Source organism: Capra hircus, chromosome 13 (assembly GCF_001704415.2).
Source record: "Capra hircus breed San Clemente chromosome 13, ASM170441v1, whole genome shotgun sequence".
NCBI classification, from domain to species: domain Eukaryota; kingdom Metazoa; phylum Chordata; class Mammalia; order Artiodactyla; family Bovidae; genus Capra; species Capra hircus.
In genome coordinates, this window is record NC_030820.1 from 64,058,060 (window position 1) to 64,074,172 (window position 16,113).

At 46.9% G+C, this 16,113-nt stretch overlaps 1 protein-coding gene across 1 annotated transcript in view; it reads left to right on the top strand.

Annotated features, from left to right (window-relative positions):
- Positions 4,706–16,113, top strand: part of MMP24 (matrix metallopeptidase 24) — a 53,810-nt gene continuing 42,402 nt past the window's right edge. Inside the window, exon 1 of the mRNA XM_018057758.1 lies at positions 4,706–4,921. Within this exon, the coding sequence (XP_017913247.1) occupies positions 4,709–4,921 (213 nt within the window). The 5' untranslated portion in view covers positions 4,706–4,708. The remainder of the gene's footprint in view (positions 4,922–16,113) is intronic.

Below are 16,113 nucleotides of genomic sequence, written 5' to 3' on the forward strand. Positions count from 1 at the left end.
TGTTTTTCATATTCTGTTCCATTATGGCTTATTGGACATAGTTCCTCATGCTATACAGTAGGTTGTTGTTTATCCATTCTATATATAAGAGTTTGCATCTGCTAATCCCCAGATCCCAACCCACCGCTCCCCTACATCCCTCCCCCTTGATAATCATGAATGTTCTCTATGTCTGGGAGTCTGTTTCCGCTTTGTAAATAAGTTCCTTTGTGTCCTACTTTAGATTTCACATATAAGTGATGTCATATGGTATTAGTCTTTCTCTTTCAGACTTACCTTCACTTAGTATGATAATCTCTAGGTCCATCAATGTTGCTGCCAAAACCATTATTTCATTCCTTTTATGGCTGAGTAGTATTCCTTTCTTGGAGAAGGCAATGGCACCCCACTCCGGTACTCTTGCCTGGAAAATCCCACAGATGGAGGAGCCTGGTAGGCTGCAGTCCATGGAGTTGCTAAGAGTCGGACATGACTGAGCGACTTCACTTTGACTTTTCACTTTCATGCCTTGGAGAAGGAAATGGCAGCCCACTCCAGTGTTCTTGCCTGGAGAATCCCAGAGATGGGGGAGCCTGGTGGGCTGCCGTCTGTGGGACGGCACAGAGTTACACAGAGTCGGACATGACTGAAGCGACTTAGCAGCAGCAGCAGTATTCCATTCTATGTACGTACCACATCTTCTTTATCCATTCACCTACTAATGGACATTTAGTTTACTTCCATGTCCAATGACTATTTCTTAATCTGCATATGATTAGATCTGTAAGCAACATGTAACACAATTGTTTATTCTTTCTTAAAATATTTTCTTCCAGAGTTTCTCACTCTCCTGGGTTTCTTCTTCTTTTTCAGTGTCTTTTGTTGATTCCTCTTCATTTTGCTATTGTTCAGTTGCTAAATCATGTCCAACTCTTTGTAACCCCATGGACTGCAGCACGCCAGGCTCCCCTGTCCTTCATTATGTCCTGCAGTTTGCTCAAATTCATGTTCATTGAGTTGGTAATGCTATCTAACCATCTCATCCTCTGCCCCTTCTCCTTTTGCTTTCATATTTCCCAACATCGGGAAGGACTGATGTTGAAGCTGAAACTCCAGTACTTTGGCCACCTGATGTGAAGAGCTGACTCATTTGAAAAGACCCTGGTGCTGGGAAAGATTGAGAGCAGGAGAAGGGAATGACAGAGGATGAGATGGTTGGATGGCATCACTGACTCCATGGACATGAGTTTGGGTAGGCTCTGGGAGTTGGTGATGGACAGGGAGGCCTAGCGTGCTGCAGTTTATGGGGTTGCAAGGAGTCGGACACGACTGAGTAACTGAACTGAACTGAAGGGTCTTTTCCAGTGAGCTGGCTCCTTGTGTCAGGTGATAGACATACTATTTTATCTGCTTGGTGTCTATTTATGTATCTATCTCCAAAACTGACTATGTTTCTAGAGGAAGCAATTATAACTTAATCTCCTTTATGTCCCCCACCCCAGCTAGCACCCAAATGATATCTCAGAAATATTTGTTGAACAAAAAATTAAGAGAGGAGGTCAAGGAAAGAGAGGGTTCCAGTTTCCCTATAGGGAGCTCTAGCACTGATGAAAATAATGCCTCTTGATAAGGTTATCAATATGTAACTTTTTCCTAACATCTGCTCAATTAATTGTTTACTTTACAAAGTGTATCCCAAGCGTTTATGTGGTCCTCCGCATGAAGTGGAGAAGTCAGGATCTTTAGTTTTGCTTTACAAATGCGGAAACCAAGGCTCAAAGAGATGAAATGACTTGCCCAAAGATTAGTGACAACAAATCTTTAGTGTCACAACAAATTAGTGACAGCCAATACTGAATCCAGGTTTCTGACTGACTAAGCCCAGTGCTTTTTCCATGAAGAGGGGAAAGAGAAGTCAGCCCTCTAGTGACCACATCTTAGAGCGTCACTCTGAAGCCTGCTAAACCCCCTCGTGGGCTTCACAAAGCTCGCTAGACCTTTCCTACTAGGGACCTACCTTAGGGTGACATTTTATAAGCATCCAGCCTCTTCTTTCTTTATCACCAATTACCTACTGCCACTCATGTCCACCACCCTTGGAAGCTGGCTCATGGACCACTGGAGCCCTACATTCTCATTTGCATTTCAATGAGCATTTGGCCTTACGAATAAGGAGATGAATAAGACAGATCTTGTCCTTAGACTCTCAGTCCAGTCTGTTTCCTTTCACTCCTTGAATGTGCTATTTACTTCTTCTGAAATGTACCCTCTCCCAAATCTTCTAACTTTGAGCAGTCTGTTGCTCTTTCCTCAGTGTTTCCATAAGAGTTTGTTCTCATTTCTGTTGTAATTTATCACATAACCAAAATGACTTGCTTATGTCTGTCTCCCTCCTAGACTATGAGCTGTTCAAGCAAACGGTGTGGATGCAGTCTTCGAGCTCTGTAATCTCCCTGACACTACCAACACCTCTCTCTTGCTTTGAAATCCTTCTCTTCCTTCCTTGGTGGCTCAGATGGTAAAGAACTCACCTGCAATGCAGGAGAGCCGGGTTTGATCGCTGGATCGGGAAGATCCCCTAGAGAAGGGAATGGCAACCCACTCCAGTATTCTTGCTGGGAGAATTCCATGGACAGAGGCTGGCAGGCAGGCTACAGTCCACGGAGTTGCAAAGAGTTGGACATGACTGAGCAACTAACACATATGTACTTCACAACCCTGATTCCTCAGTCTTTTCTCTTTTCTACTCCTATCCTTCAAATTCAGCTATCATACTAACCTGGATGTTTCCAAAATATCTATTCTCCATCCTCCTCTGAACTCATTGCTGTACCCATCTCAGGGGTCACCTCAACCACAGCAAGCCTAAAACCAAACTCCTTGTTGATTCCCTCAAGCCTGTACCTCCTTATGACAAGTCTGCAAAGATATCATCACCCATCTTTCTGGGTTTGCCATTACTCCAAACTCCTTTCCTTCTCTCCTTTGTTCAGTATCTCTTAAATGTCTTTTTTTATGGCCTCATTCTAAAAGAAAAAAAAAAGAGTTATGCAATCAGATTGCTTTGGCTCTGCCACTTATGAAACATGGTTAGAGATACAAAACATTAAAGGACTTAAACCAGTACTTGATACATGGTAGGCATTCAATAAGTGCTAATTCTGTCTGTTACCATCATTTCCTTGTATTTAGACAGTTCCAAAAATCTCCCGACTAATCTCTCTGCCTCCTCTGGTCATTATTTTGTACGCTGGGAGGGGAACTAATATGTGACACCTACTAGGTGCCAAGCACTTCATCCTTACAGCAACCTTATGCAGTAATATCAGCATCATTTTATAAAAATGGAACAGAGTCAAGATCTGAACATAGATCTGATTCCAAAGCGTGACACCTCCAAATTACAGGTAACCATAAAACACCACTTTCCACACACCATTCTGCTCAAAAAAGCCTTCAATCACCACCATGCCCATTGCCTTCCAGAACATAATCCATTCCCCTAGGATTTACAGTCTTGGACTATTTCCCTACTTCCCAGCACTTTCCTATGGGAAAACCCGTTGCTTCAGAGAAACAGATCTACTGGCCCAACCATATCTTGTACACCCTCGCCTTCTTGCCCAATATCCTGCCTTCTCATTCCCCTTCCCTCGTCTAAAGCTGGCCTTTCCTTCAAGGCTTAGCCAGAGTCGCCCCACCTGACCTCGATAATGGCTGTGCTGACTTCACCACCCCACCAAGTCCCCTTTGATCCCTGGAGCAGCTGCATGTATGCTTTTTGACACTTTGATTGCCTCCCAGTTATGTTTTCTCACCAAACTATAAACCTCTCCACTTCAGGGAACCAGCTTCTTTCTTCTTCTCCTTCTTCTAATCCCAAGTAGCCCAGAGCCCTACATATATATATATATAGAAAGTGTTCGATAGATACGGGTGGTTTTGGATGAAAGATGTCTGGTTGATGTCTCTCGCTCCGGGGGTGAGAGGATGAGCTTCCCCTTATTGCCACCTACTGTCTCCAGGTCTACCCCCTGAAATGCTCTTCAGGTTTATTCTCTAGTCTCTCACCCTCCCTGCCCTCCCTTCTCCACCGCCACCCTCTCAGACCCTCTTCTCCAGGGCTATTTCTTCTGCTCATTCCCTCCAACCTCACCGTTACCCCAGGGCAGCGCCTCACTCCCCTCTGCCAGGCCCAGACCCCCGCCTGCGGTGTCACCCCCGCCTCACCTCAGACCCTCTCCCCCAAGACTCAGCCTTTGGCTTCGGACCCCCAATCCCAGATATCCTCCCCTAGAGCCGTGGCGCGGTTCTGCTTCCAGGATTATTTATTTAGCTTTTTCCCCCTCCCACAGGGCTGCCCCTCGGGCCCCCTCCTCCAGTTCCATCTCTTTGGACCCTGCCTCCGGAGCTGTTCTTTTGGCCTCTGCGACCCGCACCGAGAGCCACTCCTCGGCTCGCGTCCCGAGGCTGGTCCGGAGCCCCCGGCCCCCGCGGGTCCCGCCTGGGTGCTGCCCCCGCGCCCCTGGCCGCCCCCCGCCGGGGCGGGGCGCGCGGAGGCGGGGGCGCGCTGGCGGCCGAGGCGGCGGCGGCGGCGGAGACAGGCGGGCCGGGCGCGTGTCCGCGGCGCGGTGACTCGGCGGCTCCGCAGCGGCTGCAGCGGGAGGACCCGGCCGGAGCCGCCGCCGCCGCCGCCATCGCAGCCGGGCGGCCGGGCCCCGCCGCCGGGATGCCGAAGAGCCGGGGCGGCCGCGCCGCGCCGGGGCCGCCGCCGCCGCTGGGCCTGGCCCCGCGCTGCAGCCGCTGGCGGGCCCCGGGGCGGCTGCTGCTGCTGCTGCCCGCGCTCTGCTGCCTCCCGGGCGCCGCGCGGGCGGCGGCGGCGGCGGGGCCCGGGGACCGGGCGGCGCGGGCGGCCGAGGCGGAGGCGCCCTTCGCCGGGCAGGTGGGGCTGGCGCGCCGGGTCGGGCTGCGGGCTCGGGGCTTCCGGGCAGGGCGGGGGGCGGTACCGGGGCCGGGGGCGCCGAGGTGGCGCGCCGGGGGTCGACGCCTGGGGTCCGGGCTAGAGACCCAGGGCGGGGGCCGGGGAGGGCCGCGCAGGCCCGCGGGGCCCGGAGCCGCTTCAGCACCGCGGACAGGGGCAGCGGGCGGGGGCGGAGCGGGAGGGTCGGGATTGTTGTGGCGGTGGTGGGGTGTGTGGCCTGCATGACTATGTGTGAGGGAAACCGTACAACGCCTGGGAGTAAATAGTAAGCGCAGCCAGTCTGTTGTGGGTTGGGAGAAGCCGAGGATGTTCGAGCTGGAGACGGGAAGATTGGGGAGGGGGGGCGGTGGCGGGCGACCGGGGAAGGACTCGATCACTGTCTTCCTATCTGAAGGGCTGTCACGTGGAGGAAGGATAGACTTGCTCTGCGTGGCCCCACAGGACAGAACTAGGGCCCACAGGGGCGGGGGTAAGGGTTGCAAGAAGGCAGCTTTTGCTCTATACAGGAACAAGTTTGTAACAATCGGAGCTGCTCAACCAGCTTGGGAGGCGATGAGCTGCTCATCACAGACATGTGCAAGCAAAAGCTCCGGGAGGGGATTGGATGGATGCATGCGTAATACCTGCATGGATACCAGCATAATAATAACAATCATGCCAGCTAGCGTTTACTGAGCACTCACTATGTGCCAGGCCTGGTGCTAAGTTTTATAAGAATTATCTCGTTTAAGCCTCCTAACTATGAGATCATTGTAATTATTTTCATTTTACAGATGAGGATATAGACTCCAAGAACTAAGTAACTTGCCCAAGGTCACACAGCTAGTGAGTGATGGAGTTGGAATTCTAACCTAGGCAGGCTGACTCTAGTCTCCACATTTTTCCCCCCACATATTTAACTGTGACATTATCCTGTGTCACACAAGTTGGGGCAGGGGCATTGGACTAGGTAATTTCTTTGGTCTCTTCCAACCTATAGTAATTCTGATAAGTGAGGTTGAGACAGTAGGTTGGGGGTGGGGTGGGGTGGGCTGTTTGTTTTTTGATGAAGACTATCAGAGTAATTTCCTCACTTATCATAAGAGATGGAGTGTGTTTGTTGAAGCAGTCTGTTCAGAAGAATCTGCCAGAACAAGGATTCTTAACTGGGCACCAGAGTCTGAAATCTTGTATAAAATTGTGTTTGCATGTGCAAATGTGTTTTTCTTGGAGAGAATCCCTAGATTTCTTCAGATTGTCTAGAGGTATATGATTCCCCCAAATCAAAGTGTGTAGAAAGTCTTTAGTCTTGCTGGTAGTTTTCTTCCAAAGGCCTTATAATTGTTGTTGATTCTGAGTGAAAACTTTCCTTAGCCTGTTTGTGTTTTCAGCTTTATTGATGCATTTCATGAGTTTATACCCTATAAAAAGTAGAATTCCTTTAGTCTTCCCGGTGGCACAGGGTAAGATGGAAAGACCCCAGTCTGGGATTTAGGAGGCCTGGGCTTCTAATCCTACCATGGTTTCTGTGACCTTGGGCCATTTCCTTCCTGAACTTTACCATCTCTAATACAAATAGAGAGGGGCTTCCCCGGTGGCTCAGCGGTAAAGGATCTGCCTGCAATGTAGGAGACATGGCAGGAGCCAACGGTTCAACCCCTGGGTCGGGAGAAGGAAATGGCAACCCACTCCAATATTCTTGCCTGGAAAATCCCAAGGACAGAGGAGCCTGACGGGCCACAGTCCACGGGGCTGCGAAGAGTCAGACACGACGTAGCAGCTCAACAACAACAAAGAGATGGGGCTAAATGATTGCAACTTTGAAACCCGTTTATTCCTGTGATATTTCAAGCATTAAGAACAAGCTCTTTGTTTGAATATGTTAGGATCTGAAGAGAGAGTAGTGCTACCTACTCCTTATTTTTATCAGTTTTATAAAGGCTTTGATTATTCCACCTCTCTTAGCCTTTGTTTTTTCATGCTTAAGTTTCCTGCTTACAATAGACCACGTCTAGAATAGCCACATTCATTCTCTGAGTCATTTTAGTTGCCCTTTTCTAGCTATCCTTGGGCCCTAACTTTCAATAAATGTCAACCTGATCATTGTCCCCAGATATGGGATCTTCGCATCTTATACAATAGAGAATGCTTTCCTCTTTGGTTTTTAGGTCCCTTCCCACTTCTGTGCATCATTTTGACAGCCTTCCTGACCCCAACATATTAGGACACTGCCTTTAGGAAACAATCCGCAGCAGCTCCCTGATCCCTTTCCTGGGCCAAAACTGATAGCCTGGAACACAACACCCTATCCGTGGATTATTCTTACCAGAGCACATTGTTACCTTACATTTCCCCAGGGTGACGTTTATCTGCCATTTTGCATCCCACTCAGTACATTCCTTCAGTGCGCGCGCTCTCTCTCTCTCTCTGTGCTTTGGCAGAGCATCCCCCTACCTGAAAGGGCTTAATACGATCTGCAGCCCTGAAATTTTCACTTTGCTCTACTTCTTCTGGATCACTTATAAAAAATTTAAATCAGACAAGTCCTGGCATGGTCTCTTGGGGCCCCCTGCATTTTTAATCTCCCTTCATTTAGAGACGTGACCAGCTCCATCTATTTATTTATATCCACCTGTTTATTTCTTGCCTTCTATTTTCCTGTTGTTTCTTTTCTTCTACTGTTTTCTGTCTCTCTCTGAGTTCTCAGGCCTTGGTTTTAAAAAAAAAATCACCCTCAATTTCACAATGACTCCATTTTCCATTTCTAATATATCATCCAAAACTTTCTGTAAGATAATTATATCCACTGCTTCTCTGAATGATTTGCACTCTATTATCCTCTCACTGAATCCGAGTGGATCATGTGATTGAAACCTTATAGAAATATTGTTGCTTTTCAGCCAGCACATAACATTGCTTAGTCCTCCCTCTGTCTTTTAAGGTGTCTGGAGTCTGACTTCTCCCTACCTCCTCACTAGAAGCTGCCTTTCCCCCTGTTCAATCCATACACATCTTTACTCCAGACAAGCCCATCTCTTCTTTATCCTAAGACAATCTACCTGTGTTTCCCTGGACATTTACACATGCTGTTTACATCTGTACCTCCCCGCATCTGTCTGCCTCCTTTCTTAAAGTTCCAACTTAAGTTCTGCTCTCTAGGAAACTCTCCCTGACTTCTCTAGGCATTTTCTTCTCTTTTCTAAGAGGAGCACTTTGAGGCAGCTCCAGACAGTTTGTTATTAAAAAAAAAAAAAATGTAAGCATCATTTAGGGGAAAAAAAAGTTGTGTTCTTAGGCAGGACCTTCCCCAACCAAAGCATTTTATGTTTTTATTTACTTATTTTACCCCCTCACCACCACCACCCCACTTTATGTTTTTAGATTCAGCACAGTCCCCAACTCTTGATGCTCATTGTTGGTGTTGTGTTTGTTTGCTTTTTTTTTTAGTGTGGACCATTTTAAAAGTCTGTATTGAATTTGTTACAATATTGCTTCTGTCTTATGTTTTGGTTTTTTGACAGCAAGGCGTGTGGGATCTTAGTTCCCCAGTCAGGGATGGAACCTGCACCCCGTGCACTGGAAGGTGAAGTCTTAGCCACTGGACCACCAGGGAAGTCCCTCAGTGCTCATTGTTAATTACTCAGTAAGCAACCCACGATTCTGCTCTTTATCCTTTATGCCAAAGAGTTACATGCATCTGAAATGGACACTCATGGGCCTGTGGTCTCAGGATGCTTTCTAAAATCTGAGGGATAAGACCCATTGCCTCCCTATCCTTCCTTCAGTGAAATTAGTGTTATTCCTCTTGACAGTGGTTCTATGATGATACCCTTGAGTTCTTTCACAACTCTTCAGGTAGGCTGTCATCTAGTGGTAGTGGCGTACAATAGAGAGGAATTAAGAGGTGGCCATGACCTTAGAGATCACCTAGAAAGCACACAGCAGTACTTAACAGGTATTTCTTGAATTGCTGTAAGTTGCCCAAGTCACTAAGCCCGAAGTAGAACTTTTCCTTGGTCTCTTGACTTCCTTAGTTGAAAGCAATTTCACTATCCTTGGCTTCAATTTCATATTTTCAATCTTTTATCACCAAAAGACAAAGCCCCCCCCCCTGCCCACAATTCATTCAATCTGTTTTCTTCTTTGCTCTCTTGAGTCTTTCTTTTATATTTTGCACTTTGGGTGGTCCCACTGATTCTCTAACTGGCTTCCTGCGTTTGGTTTATTTAAAACATCTCTTTCTCTTATTATTAGCTGAGTGCCCCACAAATAGATTTTTGGCCGTCCTAACTTCCAATTTAATTCTGAGGAAGGTCACTATAGGCAGAAAGTGGTAAACCCATCCCCACTGGCCACATGAGCACAGAAAGTGACTCCAGGTCCCAGAGATTAATGGATTCCTGCTCTCTCACCTGGTTTTGAGAGTCTGCTCTGGGCAGATGGAGAAAGTTCTTCAGTTTGCACCTGCAGTCAAGAAAAGTTAGAGCCCTGAGCGAGTCTATGGGTACATATGTACGTGTGCGTGCTCAGTCATGTCCAATTCTTTGTGACCCCATGGGGTGTAGTCCACCAGGCTCCTCTGTCCATGGAATTTTCCAGGCAAGAATACAGCAGTGGGTTGCCATATCTTCCTCCAGGGGATCTCCCCGACCCAGGGATCGAACTCATGTCTCCTGCATCTTCTGTATTCGCAGAATACCACCTAGCCACCTAAGTCTAGGGATGGGAAGCGCTAACAAATTCCCAAGCCAAAAATTTATTTCAATGTGATCAATAGCCTCCAATATATCTTCATTCTTGTCTGAAAAAATAACTTCTCAGGGATTTCCCTGGTGGTCCAGTGACTAGGACTCCGTTCTCCCACTGCAGAGGGCATGGGTTCAATCCCTGGTTGGGGAATTAAGATCCCGCATGCCACTCAGTGCAGCCAAAAATTAAACAAATAAATAGAAAGTGTCACGCTTTCCCTAAAAGCAGCTATTCAGAAAAATTTTTCACCACAAGGAAGTTCTTCCTTTTGCCTAACTTGAGTCTAATCTGCTGTATCTTTCATTCATTTTCTCTTATTATGACTGTGTTTTTTCCTGTCACTTTAACAGCCTCATATCTTACAGTACTTTGCACTTTCCAGATGCTTTCATGCATGTGGCCCCGTTTGATCCTGGCAACAGCACCGTAACGTAGACAGGGAAGATATCATCCTCATTTTATAGAGGAGCAAATGGAGACTCAGAGAGAGATGTGACTTATCCACACGTTGTCCAGGGACCCATGTGGAGCTAATAAACAATAAACCAAGGGCCAGAAACAGGGTTTTCTGTCCCAGACCTGAGTGTTTTCCCCTCTATACCAAACTGTCCTATTCTGGAATATTGTAATAACCTTTAGCCATTCCAGTCATTGAAGGAGATAGTTTTAGAGCAAATAAAAGTAAATTATAATAGTACCATAGAGGTTAATCTTAGGAAACATCTAGCTTTATGATATGATAGAGTTTAGACTCAAACCCAGAGGAAGCAGTTCTTAATAAGACTGTAGCCAATGACACCTAGCACAGTGTCTGCCTGGCACATTCTAGATACTTGATATTTTTAAATTGATTATATTGTCTGTGTCTCCCACCAACATCTTTTTTTTTTTTAATATTTGTATATGTATGGCTGCATCAGGTCTTAATTGAGGCAGGCAGGCTCAGTATTTGCTGCGTGCAGACCTAGTTGTGCTTTCGCACGTGAGATCTTAGTTCCCTCACCAGGGATCAAATCTGAGTCCCCTGCATTGGAAGGTGAGTTCTTAACCACTGGAGTCCCCCAGACCAACTTCTGTTAATAGTGGTTGGAATAATACAGATGAACCTATTTGCAGGGTAAGAATAAAAATGCAAAAATAGAGAACGGACTTGTGTCCATAGCTGGGGAAGGAGAGGGTGGAAAAGTGGAAAAAGTAGCATTGACACATATACACTACCATGTGCAGAATAAACAGCCGCTGGGAAGCAGCTGTGCAGCACAAGGAGCTCAGCGGGGTCTCTGTGATGACCTGGGAGGGTGGGAGGCTCAAGAGGGAGGGATATATATATACCTATAGCTGATTCACTTTGTTGTACAGTAAAAACTAACACAGCATTGTAAAGCAATTATACTCCAGTTAAAAAATGAATTTTAAAAAAAATTATATAAAAAAAAGTTGTTGGCATGCAAAAGTCAGTACCTTTTTTGAGGAAGGATGAGTGTGTGCTAGAAATTTAAACAAGGTCTGGGCAAGCACCAAAACAGCAGGAGATGTAGTTGGGGAGGTCAGGGAATGTTCTAGGAAGAAGGTTGTATCAAAGATGAAGCTTTGGGGGAGGACAAGGACAAAGAATGGTGAGTGGGGCAGTCCACGAGACAGAAAACACGAGCCAAGGCTCCACACAAGTGTGGGCATATTTAGGGAATGGTGGAGAATTGGATGTGCTTGAGGCCTTGGCTTATTGCTGTTTCCAGTAAGAATGTTTGAGAAAAGTCTGGAAAGGGAGTCTAAGAGCAGATTGTGAAATTGGCTTTTGTCCAAAGGCTGAGGGGAGTCATGAAAGGTTTCTGAGCAGAGAAGTGACCTGCTCAGAGCCTCAGCCGTGTTGAGTGGGTGGAGGCACCAAGGCCAAGTGGTGCTGGGTGCTGGCCCCTGCTGGGGCTCTTTTAGCTTTCTTAGCACAACCCAGGTCTGTGTTCCTGTTCTAGTGTGTGGATAAAAGCTGTGCACCCCAGCTCTGACCTTCCCCAGTGGAGTGATTCTGGAACAAATCCTTTGGTTTCACTGGACCTCAGGATTGATTTTGTTCAAGTTCTTCCCTGGTGTTTCTTCATCATTACTTCGTACATTCATTAAAAAAAAAAAATGTGTTTATTTATTTATCTGACTGTACTGGGTCTTACTTGCGGCACATAGGACCTTCAGTCTTCATTGGGGCATGCAGAATCTTTAGTTGTGACATGGTAGGATTTAGTTCCCTGACCAGGGATCAAACCCTGCATTCGGAGTGAGGAGTCTTAACCACTGGACCACCAGGGAAGTCTCATGCATTCGTTTTCAAGGGCAATTTGGAACCCAGCTTTGACGATCTATGGGATAACAGCAAAGTCATGTATACAAAAGATAGTATTTTCTCAACGATCAGACATGTTGTTATAACAAACAAGGTAGAGAAATCCAGGCAGGCACAACTTTGTTAGCAATAATAATTTTAAAACACTTCCGTACAACAAACTCACACACACACCATTCTCTGTGCTCCAAAAGCAATGGACCAGAAAGAGGTATCCTTCCCTTCATCTTCCCCTCGCCCGCCTCAGGAGGACCAGCAGCCAGCCTAGCACCTCCACCTCCTGGACCAATCGTCCCTGTAACTGCTTCTTTCCACCACCACTGCCTCCACTTTAAACTTCCATCCTGTCTTGTCTGGCTTCCAGAAACTTCCCACCTGATCAGCCTCTCTTGCCCACTTCTAATCCTTCTTCCCATGGCAGCCAGAGTGACCTTTTAAAAGTAAATCTACACAGGGGCCAGTTATATCTGAAGCAAATATGGCAAAGCCAAGATTTAACAAAGCCAATAAGTGATTATCCAAGGATTTTTTTTTTAAAAAGCTATTTTTATGCCTTTCTGAATGCTTGCAATATTTAATATAAAAAAATTTTTAAACAAAAACATCTGATATGTGACTTCTACTTTCACTTTGCTAAAAATGGTTTTTAAGGTAAAAGCTAAACTAATATTGCTATACTACAGGCAGTTCTCGTCATTCTTATTATGGAAAAATTTCAAACACATGTTGAAAGTATAACAAACAGTATCATGAAGCCCCTTGCACCCAGCACCAGGCCTCTGAGGCCCTGCGTCACCAAATCCTCCCCAGCTCTCTGCTCCCTTTTATACCAGCTGCTCGGTAACCTCCCTGAGAGGTTAGGTTTCTGTGGTGGCTCAGACGGTAAAGAATCTGCCTGCAGTGCAGGAGACCTGGGTTCAATCCCTGGGTCCGGAAGATCCCCAGGAGAAGGAAAGGGCAACCCACTCCAGTGTTCTTGCCTGGGAAGTCAGGCAAGAGGAGCCTGTCAGGCTACAGCTCATGGGGTCGCAAAGAGTTGGACACAACTTAGTGACTAACAGTTTCAGTTTTCAGTAATCTCCGGCTATCCTGGCCTTCTTTCTCTTTTCCTAACATGCAGGCTTCTTCCCATTCAGGAATTCAATAAGATATTCTTTTCCAGGAGTGCTCATTCTTTGACCTTCACCTTGACCTCTTTCGCTTGTGTACAGGTCTCAGCTGAGATGATACATCCTCCAGGAGGTCATCATACTTACTTTTTTAAAATATAATTTTATTTACTTGACCACAGCGGGTCTTACTTGTGGCAATGAAGGATCTTTGATCTCGGTTGCTGTATGTGGGATCTTTAGTTGTGGCATGTGGGATCTAGTTTCCTGACCAGGGATTGAACCTGGGCCCCCTGCATCGGGAGCACAGAGTCTTAGTCATTGGACCACCAGGGAAGTCCCATGTCATTGGCTTTCTTTCCCAACACCTTCTCCTTTTCCCTCATTCCACTTATCACCATTGAAATGAAGCATTTCGTCTCTGCATGTCTACCTCCCCCTCCAGTAAGCTCCATGAATAAGAGTTCAGTGGGACTGACAGGCATGGAGACCACCATTTATGATGGACTATGAAAGATGCTGTAAGCAACAGATATACATGGGAACACAGAGGTGGTGGTGGTGGTTTAGTCACTAAGTCATGACTGACTCTTGGGACCCCAAGGACTGTAGCCTGCCAGGCTCCTCTGACCAGGGGATTTCCCAGGCAAGAATACCTGGAGTAGGTTGCCATTTCCTTCTCCAGGGGATCTTCTCCAAGCACGGATCGAACCCAGGTCTCCTGCATTGAAGGCAGATTCTTAATCAACTGAGCTACCAAGGAAGCTCTGGAGCACAGAGGAAGTCCATTTAATCCTGGATAGTCCTCCCAGGTGAAGTGGCATTCAGGTTGCCTTTCTAAGAATACCGAATAGATCATCAGAGAGTGACTAGTATCCATGTAGGAAGGATGTATCCTTCCTACATGGAAGGCAATGTTTGCCTTCTAGGGAGAGGGAGTGAAAAAAAAAACCACAGAGAAAGGAACTTGCAGGCTGTGTTCAGGTGACGCAGGTAGGCAGTAGCTTGAGGAGGGGGCCCGTAAGGTGGGCAGTAGAAGGGTGGGGCATACAAGTCAGAGGCTAAGGCGCACTGGCATCAGACCGTGAGGCTTGTGAGTGCTGGGCTGAGGAGCTCGGACTTTAAGACTGGTGGTGAGGAACCAGAGGATCTGCTCCATGCTCACTCTAATTAAGCTAAAGTAACAGAACCTTATATAATTACTTAGAGGTTATCTACTTCAGCTGTCTGCGTTTCAGTTGAGAAACTAAGGCCTGACCACGGTCTTTGTCTACCCTCTTCCCTTGTCTAAACTCATCAATAAGTCAAGCCCAAGAGGACAGAAAACATGGCGGATTTACAGGAAGGCACTGGAAAGGACAAGGAAGACAAGGGCCCTTGCTTCTCAGAGACTGAATGAGTGCATGGCTATACTCCTGGCCTTGGAAGGAGGCCTGCCCAGAACCGGGAAACTCAGACATCCCAGGGCTGACCCAAAACCCCAAGTGTGCCACCTCCCTGGGCAGGGCAACTCTCTGGCTTGTGGTGGCCTCCTGGGAGTGGGCCAAGGACACTGCAGAGCGCCAGGGAATTCCCGCTAGTGCACTTACCACCCACTCAAGAGATGGTGGCAGCCAAGAGGCAATGCTGCACCATTAAGGTGTTTGTCAAGAAGCTAAGTTGGGTGTTGTGGGCGATCCTGAGAGCCCTTTTTAGACTGGCTGTAAGTGGGGAAAAAAAACAACACAGCGTTTGGAGGCAAACCAGAGCTAGTGTGGAGGCTGTAGCACGGCAGCAGGGATGCTCCTGGGAGGCAGGGCCATTAGGCTATGTTTGCAGCTTCTCCACCAACTTGCTCTGTGATTTTGGATAAGTCATTTCTCCCTCAGCTGAACTTTTCTATCCGGCAAAATAAGCATGTTAAATTAGATAATCTTTGAATTATTTATCAACGACTGCATTTTCTAGATAAACTGCATGGTTAAGCCCTTAAGTCTGAAGTTTTAAAAAATCAGTTATAACTCAGATGGGTTCTTTTCAACAGTGAGAGACTTTATTTGAGGGGGCTCCAAAATCACTGCAGATGGTGACTGCAGCCATGAAATTAAAAGATGCTTGCTCCTTGGAAGAAAAGCTATGTCCAACCTAGACAGCATATTAAAAAGCAGAGGCATTATTTTGCCAACAAAGGTTGGTCTAGCCAAAGCTATGGTTTTTCCAGTAGTCATGGATGGATGTGAGAGTTGGACCATAAAGAAGGCTGAGCACCAAAGAATTGATGCTTTCGAACTGTGGGGAAGACTCTTGAGAGTCCCTTGGACTGAGAGGAGATCCAATCAGTCAGTCCTAAAGGAAATCAGTCCTGAATATTCATTGGAAGGACTGATGCTGAAGCTGAAACTCCAATACTTTGGCCACCTGATGCAAAGAACTGACTCATTGGGAAAGACCCTGATGCTGGGAAAGATTGAAGGCGGGAGGAGAAGGGGACAACAGAGAATGAGATGGTTGGATGGCATCACCGACTCGATAGACATGAGTTTGAACAGGCTTCAGGAGTTGGTGATGGCCAGGGAAGCCTGGTGTGCTGCAGTGCATGGGGTCACAAAGAGTCAGACACAAATGAGCGACTGATCTGAACTGAACAGATGGGTTCAGTGGCAAGGCTGGGACCTCAGTAGTGTGGGCAGAGAAAGAAGCAGGATTTTGGTGGGACAGGAGTTGCAGAGAACTGCCACAGTGATGAGGCTAACCTCTGAGGAGTCACCAAAGAGACACAGTGATTCAGTCTAGCAGCAACAACCAAAGGTGATGGTCCCTGTATTACTGGAGAGGGTGGGAGCAAAAATACAGAGAGTGACATTGAGAGACCGCTTCCTGTGTGCTGGGACCTTCTAAATGCTTCTTTGTTGTTCAGTCACTAAGTCATGTCCAACTCATTGCAACACCATGAACTGCAGCAGACAGGCTTCCCTGTCCTTCAAGAAATCCAAGATCTTGAG